At 44.9% G+C, this 18,632-nt stretch overlaps 1 protein-coding gene across 3 annotated transcripts; it reads right to left on the reverse strand.

Annotated features, from left to right (window-relative positions):
- Nucleotides 1-1,474: 1,474 nt before the first annotated feature.
- LOC308105287 (GTPase IMAP family member 8-like) lies at nt 1,475-18,130 on the reverse strand. 3 transcript variants are annotated; one of them, XM_080455936.1, is made up of 11 exons: nt 17,871-18,130; nt 16,616-16,689; nt 15,542-15,661; nt 13,462-13,515; nt 12,646-13,371; nt 11,559-12,042; nt 10,826-11,046; nt 5,486-5,604; nt 4,342-5,011; nt 3,181-3,335; nt 1,475-2,760 (listed from the first exon to the last, which is right to left on the reverse strand). In XM_080455936.1, the coding sequence occupies exons 3-11, from the start codon at nt 15,639-15,641 to the stop codon at nt 2,575-2,577; spliced, it is 2,715 nt and encodes a 904-aa protein (XP_080312062.1). In that variant the 5' UTR covers nt 15,642-15,661; nt 16,616-16,689; nt 17,871-18,130; the 3' UTR covers nt 1,475-2,574. The 3 variants fall into 3 exon arrangements, with proteins under 3 accessions (XP_080312062.1, XP_080312063.1, XP_080312061.1); XM_080455937.1 differs by having other exon boundaries at nt 15,542-15,658; nt 16,616-16,694; XM_080455935.1 differs by having other exon boundaries at nt 16,616-16,694.
- Between the last annotated feature and the right edge of the window lie 502 nt (nt 18,131-18,632).

The following is an 18,632-nucleotide window of genomic DNA, read 5'->3' on the forward strand; positions in this document are numbered from 1 at the left end:
GAAATCCGGTCATTTTAAGTGTTATCTTTGATGTGTCGTTACTCACCTACCGACTTAAACAGTGGCATTGTTTATTTCCAGAGATTCCCCTGTCGTCATATTTTCAACCCCCTCCGTTGTCATAATGGGAGCGCGTGTCATAGGGAAATTCGTCTATTATAACCGATGCAAAGTTATTTTTTTCTCTACTACTACTCATTGTGGAGTGTCATGATAGTCAAACATGCAGTGAAAGTTCCTGAGAGGCTACCGCTAATGACGAACGAGCTAACGAGCTAACGCTAGTTGCTTGTTTCTCAACATGGCAACACCAAGTTGCCAGGTTCTGGGAGAGAACTATCATGAGCTATCATGAGACCACAATGAGTAGTAGTAGAGAAAAAAATAACTTTGCATCGGTTATAATAGACGAATTTCCCTATGACACGCGCTCCCATTATGACAACGGAGGGGGTTGAAAATATGACGACAGGGGAATCTCTGGAAATAAACAATGCCACTGTTTACGTCGGTAGGTGAGTAACGACATATCAAAGATAACACTTAAAATGACCGGATTTCTCCTTTAAAGAGCCAGAAGGCGGCCGTGGGCTCTAGACCGGATCTGAGCAGTAAATAGAAACCCTTCTCCCGCAAACCACCATATGGTAGACATTTGTGGGAGCTGACACTAATAGGTGGGATGCAGTGGTGGAAAAAGTACTCACATTTCTTTACGTAAGTAAAAGTATCAATACTGCAATATAGAAATACTCCGCTACAAGTAGAAGTCTGGATTCAAAATGTACTTAAGTAAAAGTACAAAAGTATTGGCATCAAAATGTACTTGAAGTACCAAAAGTAGAAAGTACGCATTATGCAGAATGTCCCATTTCAAGTTTTCAAATGTATAAACGTCTTTTGAAAATAGCAGATCTACAAGCTCACAATGCGTACTTGAGTACATCTACTTAGTTACTTTCCACCATTGGTGGGATGTCTGCATGCTATCATCTTCAAGGCCAGGCCACTCCAGCATGTATTACAGCAATACTTTGCTCCAACTTCACTGCATTTGAATGGAGTCTTGTCGTATACAGTACGTAGCAGATTTGATGATTTTCAACCTCTGATTCATTGTCTAAGTTACATAAACGAACAGTCAAAACTGCTTGTAAACGCATTCTGTTGACCAAAGTGATGTATTTGTAGTAAACAGTGGACTGCTCCATTAGATGAGGTGGTAAGTAAGATAGAGCTCCGGTGTAATAAGTTAATTGTGTTAACTATGTTCTGTAACAAGAATACTACTGCACCTTGCACCACACATGAACTGTTTCTTAGTATCTACTGTATAAGGACATGGAAATTAATTTCACTGATAATTTTTGGTGTGACTAGACATTTAACATGTAGGCTGGAGCCCGAATTTTTGCTATAATCACTTATAATATATGATATTGTATATTGTAATGACTGGTGGGCATTGAAAAGGGTTGGAAACTTCTCTAATTTGAAAACACTGTTTTTATTGTAGTAACGGCACACATCATTTCTCGATTAAAAGCTCATACACCTCTTCATTACAGGACTGGCTTTTGAATTGAAAGTGGTTCCAAGAAGAGGCTCTTCCAACCGACAGAAAAGGCTGAGGGTACCTACTGTCACCACCCCTAACACCCAGGGTTTCTAACCAATATTACACATAAATGGTACAACATAAATGGCTAAATGGGACATGAAACAACGATAAACTCATACATCATTGCCTAACTCAAATAGCAATGCAACAACACAACAATAAACCACAAAGCTATATAATATCTGGAGGAAGGACAGTAAATCCCAGCTCACTCGTTTCAATGAAAGTTGTTCACCCAGCGCAAATATAGGGACACCCCTACTTCCGGGTATTTGTTGAGTCACTGAGGTCATAACAGCATGCTCAGTAGTGTCCTTTATGCGTCCATGTCCACCTCCATGCGCAAGGCTGTGAGTCGAGCCCATTGGTCGAGCCCTTTTCGCTCGTTCATGTATTGGACCCAAGCTGGTCTCCAGCATCTACCTGGTTCTATTCTATGCTGGCGAGTTGCCACTCTATCCCAATGGAGGACTACCTTATGGCCATGGTTCAATCATGCCTGCTGCAGCCATCTCTCTGTGGATCAACACATCCAAGCCTTTGTGATTTTGGGGCATGGGTCCAAGGTTGGAACAGCGAGAGAACCTCCCGTGTTACTTGATGGGGGCTTACGTTGGACAAGAACTACTACTCAAAGTGTCTAAGCAGAAACACAGTAAATACGGTCCAAGAAACGTACTTTGAGGCTGTGCAGATCGGTTTACATTCCATGGGCATGAACACCGTGTCATGATTGGACAAAAAAGACAGCTATTTCAGCTGTAGTTCTTTCCCAGGCTTTACTCCTTGTCATATGAGGGAAACGTCTGGGAACAAGGTTAATGAGGGCTTGGCACCGAACGCCATTCAGGTCACAGTTCAAGTATAGCCCTTCAGCTTAAGTAGGTGGTCAGTGGGAGGGTTAGGAGGGCTTGGCGGCAGTTGGCTCACCGTGACGCTACTCTGTACGTAGTTTAATAGGGGTACGGGTAGAAGGATGAGGGGAACTGAGGCTGGGCAGGTCCATGCCACATGTCCTGGTGCTGAGGGACAGCTGGGGCTCGGCAGTTCCGTGCAATATGTCCCTGTTGTCCACATCGATAGCAGGTGCCCGTCCGGGTCCGCGGTCCCCTCCACTGTCTCATCGGTTGCTCTTGTGTCTGGAAAAGGAACAAATATTAGGCCCACTGTTTTCACAATGGTGATGATCATGAATGATAAATGAATAAAAAGAATAAAGATATAAAATAAATCAGTGTTGTTACAATGACGATGATGTTAATGTGATGTTATGAGACGTACGTCGGATGTGATTTGTCTGACATGATTCGTAGTCTTTGTTTTGGGGAAACTATTTTGTTATAATAGTTATTGGCTGTAAGTTCTATTTCTTATTTTCCTCTAATTGTGTCTCCTCTCTTCTTTTGTCTATGGACAGCTTCTAGGAGACAGTTCTTTCAAGCTCCAACCTACTTAAATAATTGCTACACCTGCTACCCATAATGAAAGAAACACAAATAGAAAGGTGTGTGATTGATGTCAAATTGAAGTTTAATCTATGAAACATCTTCATCTCTCACATCAGAGTCTGCCAGGCTGGGAGCTTCACTCATGGTTTCAACTCCCGAAGAGGACGGTATTGGTCGACGATGTCTCTTCTCCAGCCAATCAGAAACCTTGCCAGGTGAAAGGTGGTATGAACTGCTTCCTGTTTCAGACGGCGTTCCACCACTCACTGGAACAGAAGACAACAGACAACAAGACATTTACAATGATAATAATGGAAAATATATAAGAAGAAAAAAACTGATTATCCTAAATATCTTCTTTTTTTTTCAGTTCACATGCTCTATTACTGACAGAGGAATCTTAAAGGACCACTTCACCCATTGTCAACCTATCTTCATGAAATTGGTCCTCACTAATGCTCATTATAAAATGGCACCCTTTTTGAGCCGATCTTTGAAGGTCATGATGCGACCAGTTGTGAGCTTGTAGATCTGCTACTTTTAAAACATGTAGAGAAATATTGTAAATTAGTATTTATTTAGTTATAATTTAGAACATTCTTAACACTGATATTTTTAGGGGGTCCCTGGCACAAAACATTGTCAGATGGCAGTTTGTGGCCGAATACATTTCCAAGTTGGTTGATTGATTGATTGATTGATTGATTGATTGAATACTTTATTAGTCAAAAATGTAATGGGGACTTGTTTCCACTGTTGTTGCAGATCAATTATATCGATACTCACCAGTGGTGTAAAGTAACTAAGTATATTTACTCAAGTACTGTACTTAAGTACAATTTTGAGGTACTTTTACTTTACTGGAGTATTTTCAATTGTCTATACTTTTACTTCTACTCCACTACATCTCAGAGGCAATTTTTTTACTTTTACTCCACTACAATTATTTGAAAACTTTAGTTACTTTTCAGATATAAATTATAATATAATGAAACAGACATTAACCACTTTAGCCCTATTTTATACCTAGGCTATTTGAAAATAGCCGATCTACAAGCTTGATGCGACGCGTTGTGAGCTTGTAGATCTGCTATTTTCAAATATTTAGTACTTTTACTTTTGGTACTTTAAGTATATTTTGATGCCAATACTTTTGTACTTTTACTCAAGTAAATTTAGAATTTTGGACTTTTACTTGTATTTTTATATTGCAGTATTCGTACTTTTACTTAAGTAAAGAATTTAAGTACTTTTTCCACCACTGATACTCACTACTTGGAGGAAGGTGCAGCAGGCTACCCCTACTCCTCCTGGCAGCTGGTTCTTCTGGCTCCTTCACCACAAACTTCAACATCCTCTCTATCATCTCCTCCTCTCTCTTCTTCCATTCTTCTTCCAGGCAGTTCCGTTCTTCGTCTGTCAATTTTTCTTTCAGACTTTTGAACGGTGTCATATCTAAAGGTCCATAGTGTCCTCTGTTCCTCGTCACCATGTCTTCTATTTTCTCCATCAACTCTTTTATCTCTGGAATGTTCAACTTGGAGAAGTCTAGAACATGGTATCTGTAGCCACATTTCTCCAGGAGCCACCTCAGAGGTTCTCCTTCAGACTCTATGTACTCCTCAACACATCTCTCTCCCAGCCAGTATCCCCATGTGAACAGAACCAGAGCGTGTCTCCAGACTCTGTCCCCCAGCAGCTCCATGTGTTCCTCCACTGATCTCCTGTCAGCTTCAGAGAAACTGGACTGGACAGAAACAGGCAACAGGACAGCGTGGGGTCCAGGAGAACAGAGAGACACACTGTGTAGAAGGACGTCTTTGATCTTCTGTGATGGAGGTGTAGTTGACCAGTCTGGACAAATCACCACACTCACATTTCTTTCAGCAACTGGTCTCTGTTGTCTGACACATTCTGTCAGTTTAGTCTGTGTTTTAAACTCCTGGAATATGAGGTTTACTAAATGTTAGTCATAATAATCAACACCTTCATTCTATTCTATCCTCAGTGAAGAGTTCCCTCTCAACCTTGACTATTCTCCTTGACTTCGTCTAACAGTGTCACAGGAACACTTAAAAAAAACAATCATAACAATAAAAAAAGTTGTGAACAACCTAAATAAAGTGGTATTTTATACTTTGGCTACTTAAAAAATAGAAGGACAAGCTCACAACACATCGCTATGTGACAGGTTGTGACCTTGTAAATCTGCTATTTTAGAACAAGGAAAAAAGAAGGGGGGGGGGAGAGTTGTGAAAAATTGTGAACAATTTTGTGACACCATGGGTGAATGAAAGTGGTAAAACATTAATGACAGCAGATACTTTCACATCATCATCAGAAATATTTCTATTTGATATCTTTATGGTTTACGTTGAGGTCATTCATTATAACATTACATTCATATATTAATCACCTTGAATGGAGTTTCTGTAAACACAGTCTCCTGCAGTATGTAATTTCCAGCTCTGCTCCTCTGAAGCTCCTCTCCACCAGCCAACATCACCCTCACATCTGGTAGACTCTGATGTTCTCCTGACAGACACAAACTCTACATTAGTTAACTTAATGATTTAAATAATTACGACCTGGATTCAGAGATTGAGTTATACAGCAGTGTTGCCAAGACGACGATGACGACGGGACAATCGTCCCGATTAAGGACGTAGCGTCAGTATGACATCACCCTAAGATCATACGACACCATGTCCCACCTATTAAGCACAGCGGGAGGCGCGAGCGAGCGCCAGACCAGCTGTTGAGTAAGAACTGAAGAGTATCTGGAGACTTGGGATAAGATAAGACCATACCTAGTATCCCACAGTCCGCTGAGCCGCTTTGAGCCTCAGCCCCAGCCCATACTGCGACAGTCATAATAAGAGCCCATAGCGCCTATAAGAATACAGTCCTTAATACATATCGAAGACGTAACAGTACCTCCGTTACATTTGGTCCTCGACCCTTAGAGCCTTGCCACCTCGACTGATTGCAAGCGGTACCAGTAGCGCTTACCGAGATTCGTATACCGACCATTATAGACTAGATGAACACGGTGATACACCGGGCGAGAGCCCTCGCCTGCGGTCCTGACTCAAAGTCTGACAAGATTTTCTGGGCACAGATCACTGCCGTGTCCGAGCAGATCACTGCCGTGTCCAAGCAGTTGCCCGCACTGAGCAGACAAGTGCAGGTCCTTGCACAACGGACTCCACCACCCGCCGCACAAGGAGCGGTCGCGGTGCCCACGGCACCTACCGTACAGCTCACTACGACCTCCACGACGATGCACCATATGCGACTCGCTGGGGGACACCTCGAGCAGACCTACACGGTCCCTTGGACAAGCCTTTCTGTAGCCAAGGGCCGGGAGCCTTTCAGACAGGCCCTTGGCTGGAAGCCCCTCACCATCCCCAACACCCCAGCCACAGAATATGACGACTTTGCGAGGTTTCTCCAGAGCGCCAGCAGGGAGATGGACGCCGGCAGGTACGACAGTGCCGCCCGCGACAACCTCATGCGGGGAATTGTTATGAAGCTCCCCTTCGTCGTAGCCACGATTGACTGGCGCCGTTATAAGAACGACATCGAAGACAGGGGGCACGTCATAGCCTTCGCCAACCTGGCGGACTTCGTGTCAGAGTACGCCAGACGGCGGACGTACTACGAGTCTGACATCTATGACCTCCGAGGCCACACCCACTTCAAGGCCGCTGACGCCATGCTTCGCATGGCGTGCACGCACGCACGCACACACACGCCGCCCACCACGGTCACCCACGACCTGGACCCGGAGCCGTCCACCGCGGGCTCCACCCTTTCCCAACGTCAGCCGCCCCAGGATCAACAAAGTGATCGTCCACAACAGGGCCTGACTCGCCGGGAGCTCCTGGACGTCATAGAACTTTCAGCGAAGGCGGAACGGATTAATAGGCGCCTCCCACCCTCCACCATTCCACTCTTCGACGGCGACCATCTCGCCTATCTCCATTTCTTATCCAACATAGAGGCCTGCTCCGAACACATGAACGACAGCGGGAAATTCGACCTCTTGTCTTCCCTCACGAAGGGTGAACCCCACCAGCTAGTCGAAGCCTGCCGAGTTGAGGACGACTTCAGCCCAGGAAGGGCGCTGCGAGCCGCCATGATCAAGCTCGACGACGCCTACGCGGACCACGATAACGTCCTCGAGGCCCTTCACATGAAGGCCCTCAACTGGCCCGAGTTGAGGACGGACGGAGACTACGAGCGCTTCGCCAGGTTCCTGCGGAACGTCAATAAGAAGATGAAGGCCGGCACGTGCGGCAACCTTAGACCTGGCCCCTCCAGCCTGCAGGGCATCGTCAGGAAGTTACCCTACGAGGCACAAAGGGAATGGTTCGAGCTCGAGGCGGAGGCAGAGTATGAGGACGCGAGGGTCACCTTCAATGACCTGGCCAGCTTCATGTCGAAATACGCCATACGGCTGGCGCTCGTGTCCACCTACGGAAGTCCACCAGTGGCCGAACCCCGGGCACCACACCGTGACTCCCCCAGCCTCCAGAGGGACACCCGACACCCGGACGCCCCTAGGATCAACAGAGGGTGTTACAGTTCCTATGATAGTCCCCGCGACCGTGGGAGATCCTCCCATGGCAACTGGCGCTCCAACTGGCGCTCCCAGGGCAACTGGCGCTCCACCACGGACAGACGTGGAGCACAACCACCCGGATCCACAGTGTCCGACTACGTAGCCACCGGTGGCGTCACAGCACCTCGACAACCCAAGGTGTCCACCACCTTCCGTGAGCCCCTTCAGCAACGTCCCACCGACCCCACCGATGTGGGACGGAGACTTCTCAGGCCTGATACGGGCAACGATGCCATGTCCGAGCAGGTGGCCCGGCAGGCTCAGCAAGTCGCACGGCTGACCGCCACGATGACCCAGTTCACCGCCATGACGGGACCTACCAAGGTTGAAGACAACACCCAGAAAGGCGATGCCCCTCTCGGATCGTGTTTCCCAAGCGCCGCCCCCACCAGCCATCAAGCTGCGGGGCCCGTGAGCGAACCCATTGGACTTGCAGCCGAGGGTGAGACGAAGGCGATCACCCCTTGGACCCATGATTCCACCTCTGTAGACGCCGGGACGACCAAGCTCGATCAAGGCCCCGCCGCCGACGCACGCACTCATCGACTACTTACAAGCAGTCGGCAGCCATCAGTCCAGAGCAACTGCCCGGCCGATGAGCCCACGGAGCCTCTGCAGGATCATACCGAGGAGTGTACCGTACTTGCTCTACGCACAACTATACCAGCTAGCGCAGAGCCGAGCCTGGACCCCACCCTTACCGCAGAGCCGCTGCAGCTTGCGCTCCGCTCACAAGAGACGGAACAGCAGCAGCCTATAGCTGAGCCCGCAGTCATGCCCATGCCACATAACCTAGGAGACGTCCCCCCCCACTCTAGCATCAAAGTGCCGGAGATGCCTCCCCCTCCATGGGGGAGCACACGAGAGGACGACAACGGTCCTCCACTCCCAGACGATGCCGGGAACCTTACTAACGAACCCCCTACAGTTACTGCACCATCTGCTACACAGACGGTCCAGGGGGGAGAAGGCCCACCAGTGGAGACCCAAGAGCTGAAGACATCGCCATTCTGTGGCTTAACAGTCTGTAAACCCGAGCCTGCCCCGCCAACAGAGTTCAAGGCATACCAAGAACTCCTCAGAACTACTGCATCATCCTTAACAGAGATGCAGGGGGGGACAGACCCTCCCTCCTTAAAATCGGAGGACTACCGCAGAGCAGAAGCAGTCATCCAGGAGGAAAGCTCCCCAAAGGAGTTAAACACATCCTGGTTAAGTTACCAAAATACAAGCAAGATACGCAACCTAGCGCCAGAGTATCACGCAGGTCTACTCAGAGTAGGAGGCAGACTCCGTCGATATCATGACCTGTACTACGGAGCAATGCACTCAATCCTACTACCCCACTCTCACCCGTACACCAAGCTCATCATCCAAGAGTACGACGAGAGGTTAAATCACCCAGGAACAGAACGGGTCTTCGCTGATTTACGAAGGAAGTACTGGATACTAAAGGGGAGGGAAGCCGCCAAGAAATACCAAACCAACTGTTTCCAATGTCGGAGATGGAAGGGAGAGGCCGAGATTCCCCAAATGGCCGACCTCCCAAACTCCAGCCTGAGATCGATGGACCCGACGTTCTACCCCACCGGAACGGATTGTTTCGGACCAATGACTGTGAAAATCGGTAGGAGGACAGAGAAAAGATGGGGGATTATATTCAAATGTCTCACCACTCGTGCAATCCACATTGAATTCCTCACAAGTATGAGTGCAGACCCTTTCCTCACGTCACTCCGTCGATTCATAGCTCGCAGGTGGAAGCCCCACGAGCTCCGGTCCGACCGAGGCACCCTCGGCTTTGTTACCACGGCGTTCTATGCCACCGTGACTGCACATTACAGTCACAGGCTCCTCCTAAGCTCCCCCCATAGCTACACCGTTGCACCAGCTGCGTAGCACATCCACCCACATCGCTCGGACCCGACGGAGATGTAGAACCAGACGATGTTCTACGAATCCCCTCTCCCGACCAAGTACTGGAATGAAGAGGAGAGCGCACCCACCTTGCCCGACGTCCGTCAGCCTACACCTCGTAGAGTGCAATCAATCGTGGCACAACAGCACAACAACGCAGTTCACCCACGACAGACCAAACCGGCTCTCTTGCTGATCCGGTACGTCAGAGCCCCCAGCCCGAAGGGAGATGAAGGCCTAGCGCACCGACACGACGGCTCGAAGAGGGGCTCACAGAATCCTGTCAGCCCGACTTACTCTACTCAACAACCATCTGGTCGACGGACTCAACCAGGTGGTCCTATGCCACAGTGCGATGGAAATGGACGCTAGAACGGGTATGGTGTGCAGTGAACGCCTTGCGGTATCTCTGACACTCCAAACCGGGCAGAGAGCACACGCACAAGTCTTCTACCCTCCACCATCAAGAGGAAATCAAAATTAAGGCTAAGGAAATAATAATGAACATCGTCGCCCGGCGAATGGTGACAGTATCCTGCCACCGGGGGAGTGTTGCCAAGACGACGATGACGACGGGACAATCGTCCCGATTAAGGACGTAGCGTCAGTATGACATCACCCTAAGATCATACGACACCACGTCCCACCTATTAAGCACAGCGGGAGGCGCGAGCGGGCGCCAGACCAGCTGTTGAGTAAGAACTGAAGAGTATCTGGAGACTTGGGATAAGATAAGATAAGACCATACCTAGTATCCCACAGTCCGCTGAGCCGCTTTGAGCCTCAGCCCCAGCCCATACTGCGACAGTCATAATAAGAGCCCATAGCGCCTATAAGAATACAGTCCTTAATACATATCGAAGACGTAACAGTACCTCCGTTACAAGCAGCCTTCATATTGTTGCTGTCGGATTGTAGTTATCATTTAGTAACAAGCTCTTGGTAAAACTATTCATTGGTTCAACATAACCACAGACAGACTTATCTATAGGCAAATAGAGAAAATAGCTGTTTTGCAAGCTGACTACGCATAACATAGCAACATGTTGTGAGCCTGTACTTCTCACAACAATTACATGAAGATAGGTTGAAAATGGGTGAAGTTGTATTTTTCTCCCCAATTTAGTTAGCCAGATACTTTACCAATGTGAAGTTTTCCTTTAATAATTTACCAGACAGTTTCGTAACAGACAGGATTTATATAAACGTTACCTTCAAACAGAGCTTTCAGAGCTGTTCTTTGTCTGTGGGTCCTGGTCATGGATGTCTGGACACGTTCCTCTACGTTCCTCTTCCTCTCTGACACCTTCTCTGAAACATCTCCATCAACTTCATAGTGTCCACCTCTGTTTCCTGCCACCATCTCCTCTATCTTCTCCAGCAGCTCTGTCACCTGAGCGCCATCTCTCTTCGTAGTGTTGAAGACATGATACCTGTTCCAGTGGTGGAGAAGGTACTCACATTTGTTACTTAAGTAAAAGTATCAATACTGCAATGTAGAAATACTCTGTTACAAGTAAAAGTCCAGAATTCAAAATCTACATGGTATTGGTTTCAAAATGTACTTAAAGTACCAAAAGTAGTACTCATTATGCAGAATGTCCCATTTCACAAGTTTTCAAATGTATAAAGGTAGACTAATCTTTTGAAAATAGCAGATCTACAAGCTCACAATGCGTCGCAGCTTGTAGATCGGCTATTTTCAAATGGCCGAAATATAGGGCAGTAGTGCTTTTGCAATAATAATCGAAATCTACAAAGTAACTAGTAAAGTTTAGTAAAGTTTTCAAATAATTGTACAGGAGTAAAAGTACAATATTTGCCTCTGAGATGTAGTGGAGTAGAAGTAAAAGTACTGTAAATTGGAAATACTCTAGTAAAGTAAAAATACTTTACAATTGTACTTAAGTACAGTAGTTGAGTAAATGTACTTTACACCACTGACCTGTTCCCACATTTGTCAACAAGCCAACGGAGGTCTTCCCCTTCGGCCTCAATGTGCTGCTCAATGCTTGTGCCTCCTAGATAGTCTCCCTTGGTGAACAGTACTATGGTGAGACTCCACACTCTCTGTGACAAAAGTTCCATGTGTTCCACTATTGCTACTCTCTGTGCTTTGGTGAATGCTCTATTAAGAGGAACCAACAGAAGAACAGCATGTGGTCCAGGAGGACAGAGTGACACACTGTACTGGATCTCCAGTTTGTCCATTTCTGAGGTGTCCTGTAGTGGACTGTTGTAGAGCCAGCCTGGTGACTCCACCACTGTCACGTGTCTCCCTGCTACTGAACGATGCCTTACCTCACACTGCACTGACCTATGACCTCCCTGACTAACTTTAAAAAGACTGTCTCCCAGAATGAGGTTTCCTGCTGAACTCTTCCCAGACCACTCCCTTCCCAGCAACAGAATCCTGAGGTCAGTCAGTCCTGTCAAAGAAAAGATTGTTTACTTTTAGTTTGACACCTTTTTGTTTAACCATATTTTCATTTTCTTCAAAAAAATGAAAATAAAATGAACACGTTGTGAACTTATGGATCTGCTATATTCACAGTTTGTCATAAGACAAAGTAATGGGTTTAAAATATTGTAGCTTTGTTCCTTAACCACTTAATCACTTCAACCCTATAATTAGTTGACTGGAGTCCCCTACTGCATTATACTAGACCTCCTCCTGTTTTCCCTCTTCTTTGCCCCAAATAGCCGATCTACAAACTCACAACACAAAGCAACACGGCACGTTGTGAGCTTGCAGATCAGCTATTTTTGCTTAATGTTTGCCCCACGATAGGGATGCTAGGCTTCATGTGGTTAAGCCCTATATACTCCATATGACAAATAGCAAAAATAGCCAGTCTACAAGTCATGTGACACATACATCAGTTATTGTCACTATTTTCAGGAAGGGTTTTTTTTTCAGAGGAACCAGCGTTGGTGTTTTTTGTTTTTTTTGCCAGTATGATCTCCTCACATCAGAACAATGCAATATAGATTAACAAAGAGTCACTTTAACAAAGTAAAACAAAACATACCCATATGTTTTGGAAGTCCAGTTGTTTGTTTCTGAGCGTCTGCCCTCCTTTGTTCTGCTCTTCTGCTGATAGTTCTCTCCATCTCCTTCAGTTCCTCTGAGACGTGTTTTTCTGTCTCATAGTGACAACCATTACTAGTCACCATCTGCTCTATCATCTCCAGCAACTCTGTGACCTGACTTCTATCTCCTCTGTCAGTAATGTTAAGAACATGGAAGCGCCCTTCACATTTCTCAATCAGATATCTTAATTGATAGTCAGATCTAATGAGATCAGGTGCCATTTGTTGCAGATGTGAATGGTTATTAGTTACAGTGAAGACCACAATAGTGTGTGTCCACACTCGATCACCTAAGAGAAATCTCACATGCTCCTCTGCTGACATCCCTGTTCCTTCATATGGGGTGACGTCCAATCTCATCACTAAGACAAAGACATGGGGTCCTGGCGGACACAGATTCACACTCTGTTGGATTTCTAACTGAGTCAGTTTTGGGGTCAGATCTAGGGGAAAATGACATATCCATCCTGGGGTGTCTACCACAGTGACCTGTCTCCCTGACACTTCCTCTTGTCTCATGACACTCCTAGATGTTTTTGTGTATTTCTCAAAAACATCTCTTCCCAGGATGATGTTTCCTACTGCACTCTTTCCACTGCGTGCATTTGCACCTCTTCTTCCCTCGATCAGAACAATTCTCAGTTCTGTCGGGTCGCTGTTCTTCCCTGGTTGGAAAAATATAATATTCATAAAGATCACAGATGTGACTAAACCAGTATCAGTTTGTTGGTTTCATGTGTTTTAATAGAACTCACCTCTGATAGAAGCTGAGGTTCCACTGGACATCCTGTCTACAGCTGTTGTTTGAACTGTGTAACAGTCAAATAAGTCACAATAATCTATTATTAATATACTATTATTATTATTATTATGCTCAAACAATTTATGTGCACTGCTATATTGGACATATTGTTACAGGTTCACATTATCTCAGTTAAATTTCTATAGATTAAAATATAATTCAATATTTGTATACGTTAGGGTTAGGGCTTAACACAGGCTTAACGGAAAGAGTAGAATTCATGCCAACAATCTGCACTCGAGCAAATGGTGTGTTGTATCTGTAGAAGCAGCAGGGGCTCAATGATGAGCAGAATCACAGATCAGTCTTTTGCGCAGCAGCCTTAGGTAGCAACACTCCTGTTACTTCCGCATCGGTGATGTGGACCAAAAATAACTAATCTACAAACTCACATCGCTTTGCACTGTTATGCGCTGTGGGGCTTGCAGATCTGCTATTCGTCATAGAACATAGAACCTGGTGAACAATATTCATGTAGGAAGAATCGGACAGGTCCATCTTGATCACATGACTATAGAGATAATGGCCCTCATTTATCACGGAGCGTATAAACCGGCTTATATTTTTCCATATATTCGGCCGTACACCAACGTCGAAGTCACATTTATCAACGAATCCTACACAGCCAATCCTGGCGTACATCAGGTCGGAGCTTTGATAAATCTCACGTCTGAAAACGAGCGTCATTTAAATAACACGCCCTTAAATATTCTGGAAACACCCCGATTTTACGACATGAAGAACCGAAAAGAAAGAGTTTGGCTGGCTCGCCTCGCCTCGCTGCCTGTCAAGTCACACACACACACACACACACGCACGCACACGCATCTCTCTCTCTCTCTCACTCACACACACACACACACACACGCCCAACTGTGTCTTTCATGTAATCCGTAGCGGTACAATCTTTGTCACGTAGGCTTGTAGCCTAAATGAATGACATATTATGATACCAATCACATAGCCATGAATGGAATACGTTTGTATATTAATTTATTTAACCCATACCGAGCAGTGCACAAGCAGTCATGTAGGATATTCCCCGTGAGACTCGGACGGGCGGCAGTGTTCTGTCCCGCCACGTTAATAAGAGATTGGAGCGTCGGGTTTATATCCTTAACCCAGCCAGGTTGTAGTCTTCAAAACTCTCTATGACATAACTCCATAACATAGGACAAGCTACTGTAAGTTTGTACACCTCACTGTCCATGAAAAGATCGTCGGGAGTCCCGAAAATGCGCTCGCAGAAGCGCTGTATATTTTGAAAATAGCAGATCTACAAGCTCACAACGCGTTGCGATGCGACCCGTTTTTGAGCTTGCAATTTTAAAATAGCCAATGCAACTGAATGACTGTTAAAGCAGTTTGTTTAAATTAGTTTATAAAATGTGATATTTTCACAGGGATTATTTATTAGTGTAGATATACATTTAGGAGTGGATTATGTGTCCAGATGCCTGTCAGACAGTCAGACAATTCTGCTCCGCAGGTCTAGAATGGAATAAACGGGTGCAGCCAACGTCAACAACTGGTCTCGACCAGACGTGAGATCTCAGCCTACGGTAGGATGAAGCCCACGTCAGGATATATTGATAAATGCCGAAAGGTGCGGTGATCTCGCCGTACGCCCATTATTTGGGCTGCACCGCGTTGATAAATGAGGGCCAGTGTGTACCGATTTGCCTGATGTTTGGACAAAATCTGTAGGAGTGATATATTATTTCTTTGCAAAAGTCGGCCTCCTGATATTGCCCTATAATAGGGCAATATCAAAAGTTTTGAAATGTATTCCTCAATGTAGTGCGAATGCGCGTGCTAAGTTTCACCACAAACGATTTGAGGCATTTTGTTCAAAGCAGGCCACTCCTGCAAACTTTAGATGTCAATCAGTGTACTGACTTGCATGAAATTTGGATTAAAAAAAAGTAAAAAAAAATATATATATATATATATATATATATATATATATATACACACATATTATATTACATTAAATGAATCATGTGCTTGATATTTCTATCATAATGTTTCACCTGCTGGCATGCTGGTAGTCTGAGTCCCGCTCTGCAAAGTGTCGCTCTGCGTTGCTGCCTCCATCAGCTCTCGCTCGATCTCTGCTTTCGTTTCCTCCATTTGGAATGCTTTGTAGCCTACTGGAAAAAACCCAAGTTAACATGGCATTAACCCATTTAGACCAAGAAAGAATCTGTGTAATATTTTAGATTTCTTTGGCTATTCAAAAATTGCAGATATACAAGCTCATAGTGCAGCACCGAGTGCCGCGCTATGAGCTTGTAGATCTGCTATTTTAGAAAAATCGGGAAAATGTGTGCAAATCTTTGAATATATATATTTTTTAAAGCAAACATTTGTAACTGGAAACAAGCCTTTTTGTGTTATCCGTTTAGCATTATTGCATAACTGTACATCTGTACTTTTTGCAAACTGTTAACCCATTAAAACCGGGAAAGCATCTGTGAAAAAAATTGAATACGTATATATCTTTTAAGTGAACATTTTTAACTCAAACCTTTGCTTCTGGGGGTCCCTGGAACTAAATATTTTTAGATGGGGGGTCGGCGGGCAAATAATTTTGGTTTTCCCTGACATGAAAAAGTTTGAGAACCCCTGATACCCAACATAAGTTTTTCAGAAAACTGTTAGGATTTAGAAGACATTTGTAGAATCGGCCTCAGGTCTAAGTTAATGGTTTAATAAAGTATTCAATCAATCAATCATAACCTGATGATAACCCGTGCCAGAGCCCTTGCTTGCCACTTTCCTTCCTGTCTTCCCTACCCTGCTGCCCGAGTGTCTCTGCAATGCATCCCACCCCGAGCTCTGTCCTGATCGGCCTGGATGGCTATTATGTATATATGTTAGAGTAGAGTTTGCAAACTTAAAATTCCACATGACATTTAATCATGAACAAAACACAGATCTACTTGACAAAACAATACAATTATATGTTCATTTCCTACAGGCTTAAAAAAGTTACATTTGGCCTTTAAGTGTTAATACATTTATCTGCTAAACACTGCAGACATAAAAATATGAACAATATTGAAACAGGTGATGGTCTATTATTCCATCTACAAAGGGCTTACCTAATCAGACAGCATGCATGCGAAGCCTTCGGTTGCTCTGCATGGCTCTCTCAAATCCTCCACTGTTGGTGCATCTGCCCTGTTTTAAAGTGATATAAAAGGTTAGGCAACCTTTATTCAGGCGAGAATGACACAGTTGAGACCCCCGCATGCACACACACACACACACACACACACACACACACACACACACACACACACACACACACACACACACACACACACACACACACACACACACACACACACACACACACACACACACACACACACACACACACTACATATGAAATCTTCTTGCTGAAGACTACTGAAAACATGCACACATTGATATGATTTCCAACAACACAATAATGTAATCACACAAACACATGGCACATGTACATGAGTAGAGTAGACCAACAAACACTTCTAAAAAGTAACAAAAACAGCTAAATTGACTGACACATCACACTGCAAAAATGAGGGAATTCAATACAATAACACAAAACAACCACAAGGTGGCATAAAAACACAGCAATGTGTCTCCGTAAACTCGCAGACATGCAGTGACAGGACAGCAACGCCCCTTTGCAATGCCATAATAATAGGAGTAGGAAACCTCCCTTGGGGACCCCCATGGCTGCTTCACTCGCTCTGTCTCTCTCCCACATAACAAACATGCGTTTCAACGACACAATACAAAAGCAAGTAGGCAAAGTTGCCAAGCTCAGTAGTCAAAGTTGCCAAGCTGTGCCAAAGATTTACAACAAATGCACACGCATAGGGCCCCCTCTTCTCTTCCAATGCCGTAATAATTATTTTTAAGCCGTTTTGTTCATTGGGGTTTCAAGTTCCTCCAGCATACAGACTATTAAATACAAGCAAAATAAGGTAACAATATCTAACCTCATGGAACTCATACTGTTCCCTGTAATTCTCCTCCGTTTGCACCTTCTAATCCAACAACTTCTGCCCTAGTAGTTTGGTTCCGTTTAATATTTGTATCCTTTTCCTGTTTAACTAGTTTGTTCTTTACTGTTTATCTTTGTTGTTGTGGTTACGGGTCATGTTTACTATGTGTAGCATCCCCTAATGTTCCGTTCTGAACCAAAACAAACACTGATATTAATTGTCTTCACAAACTGCTTCCAATATTAAAGCAACATTTGTATTTAATGAAGATATTTAAAAATATTTCATCAGCATACTCTTATACTGTTATTATGTACAGTCGTACAATGTAACACTATCAAACATGTGTTTGATTCCTCACCTGTCATTAATCCTGATGTCTGTCCAAGGTCCTTGAATGTATTGATGACTTCGTAGTTGATCTGTATCACACAGTGTCAGATACAAGGTATCCCTGGCTGATTAATACAATGGTTTCTATTTCCTGGAAAAAGTTGAGCTGGGCAGAGACAGAGAGAGAGGTTGCCAAAATCCTTAGCCTACGCACATTCAGAACAACCAATCATGTCGAGACATGATACACCAGCATTAGAAAGGACATGAGAACATGAAAACAAGCCAAATGAGAGCGCTCCACAGAATTGACCTCATAATTGTCTCTTCTCTACTACAGGTGCCTAGCCTGACACTCAGCCTGAATTTTCATTTCGTTTCACTCCATTATTCAGTCTGAAAGCCCTCTCAATGCAGCCGATTTCTGAGATGGGGGCGTGGCCAAAGTGGAACCAACGCGATTGGTTCATACTGGATTATCCCGATCCCGATTCGTCGTACAGATTTTCAACCGAGAAACACCCGCCTTCGACAGCGTCACCAGACCTGAATGCGAAGCAAAGGATTCAGGGGGTGGAGCCAGGCTAACAGGTGCCTGTCCCCAGCTAAATGTGTTAATATAGACCGCCGAAGTCTGACGTCATTTACACATCCTTTGTTTGTCTACCTGGTTTGCAGTTTTCCACCCCCGTTCTGAATCCCATAGACGTATTGAATATCGCGTCAAATAAGAACTGTGTTCCAAAAATAAACACATGACCCCGGCGGGTTGACTCTTATGGATATGAAG

Source organism: Gymnoscopelus braueri (assembly GCF_963280865.1).
Source record: "Gymnoscopelus braueri genome assembly, chromosome: 17".
NCBI lineage: Eukaryota > Metazoa > Chordata > Actinopteri > Myctophiformes > Myctophidae > Gymnoscopelus > Gymnoscopelus braueri.

Excerpts from the sequence above, each read along its gene's own strand:
- LOC308105287 (XM_080455936.1), bottom strand. The coding sequence starts at position 15,641 with ATGGAGGAAACGAAAGCAGAGATCGAGCGAGAGCTGATGGAGGCAGCA. Across the intron at positions 5,605-10,825 it reads TCTGAAAGCTCTGTTTGAAG|GAGAACATCAGAGTCTACCA; the intron begins GTAACGTTTATA and ends TGTGTCTGTCAG. Across the intron at positions 2,761-3,180 it reads CCAGCCTGGCAGACTCTGAT|ACACAAGAGCAACCGATGAG; the intron begins GTGAGAGATGAA and ends TTCCTTTTCCAG.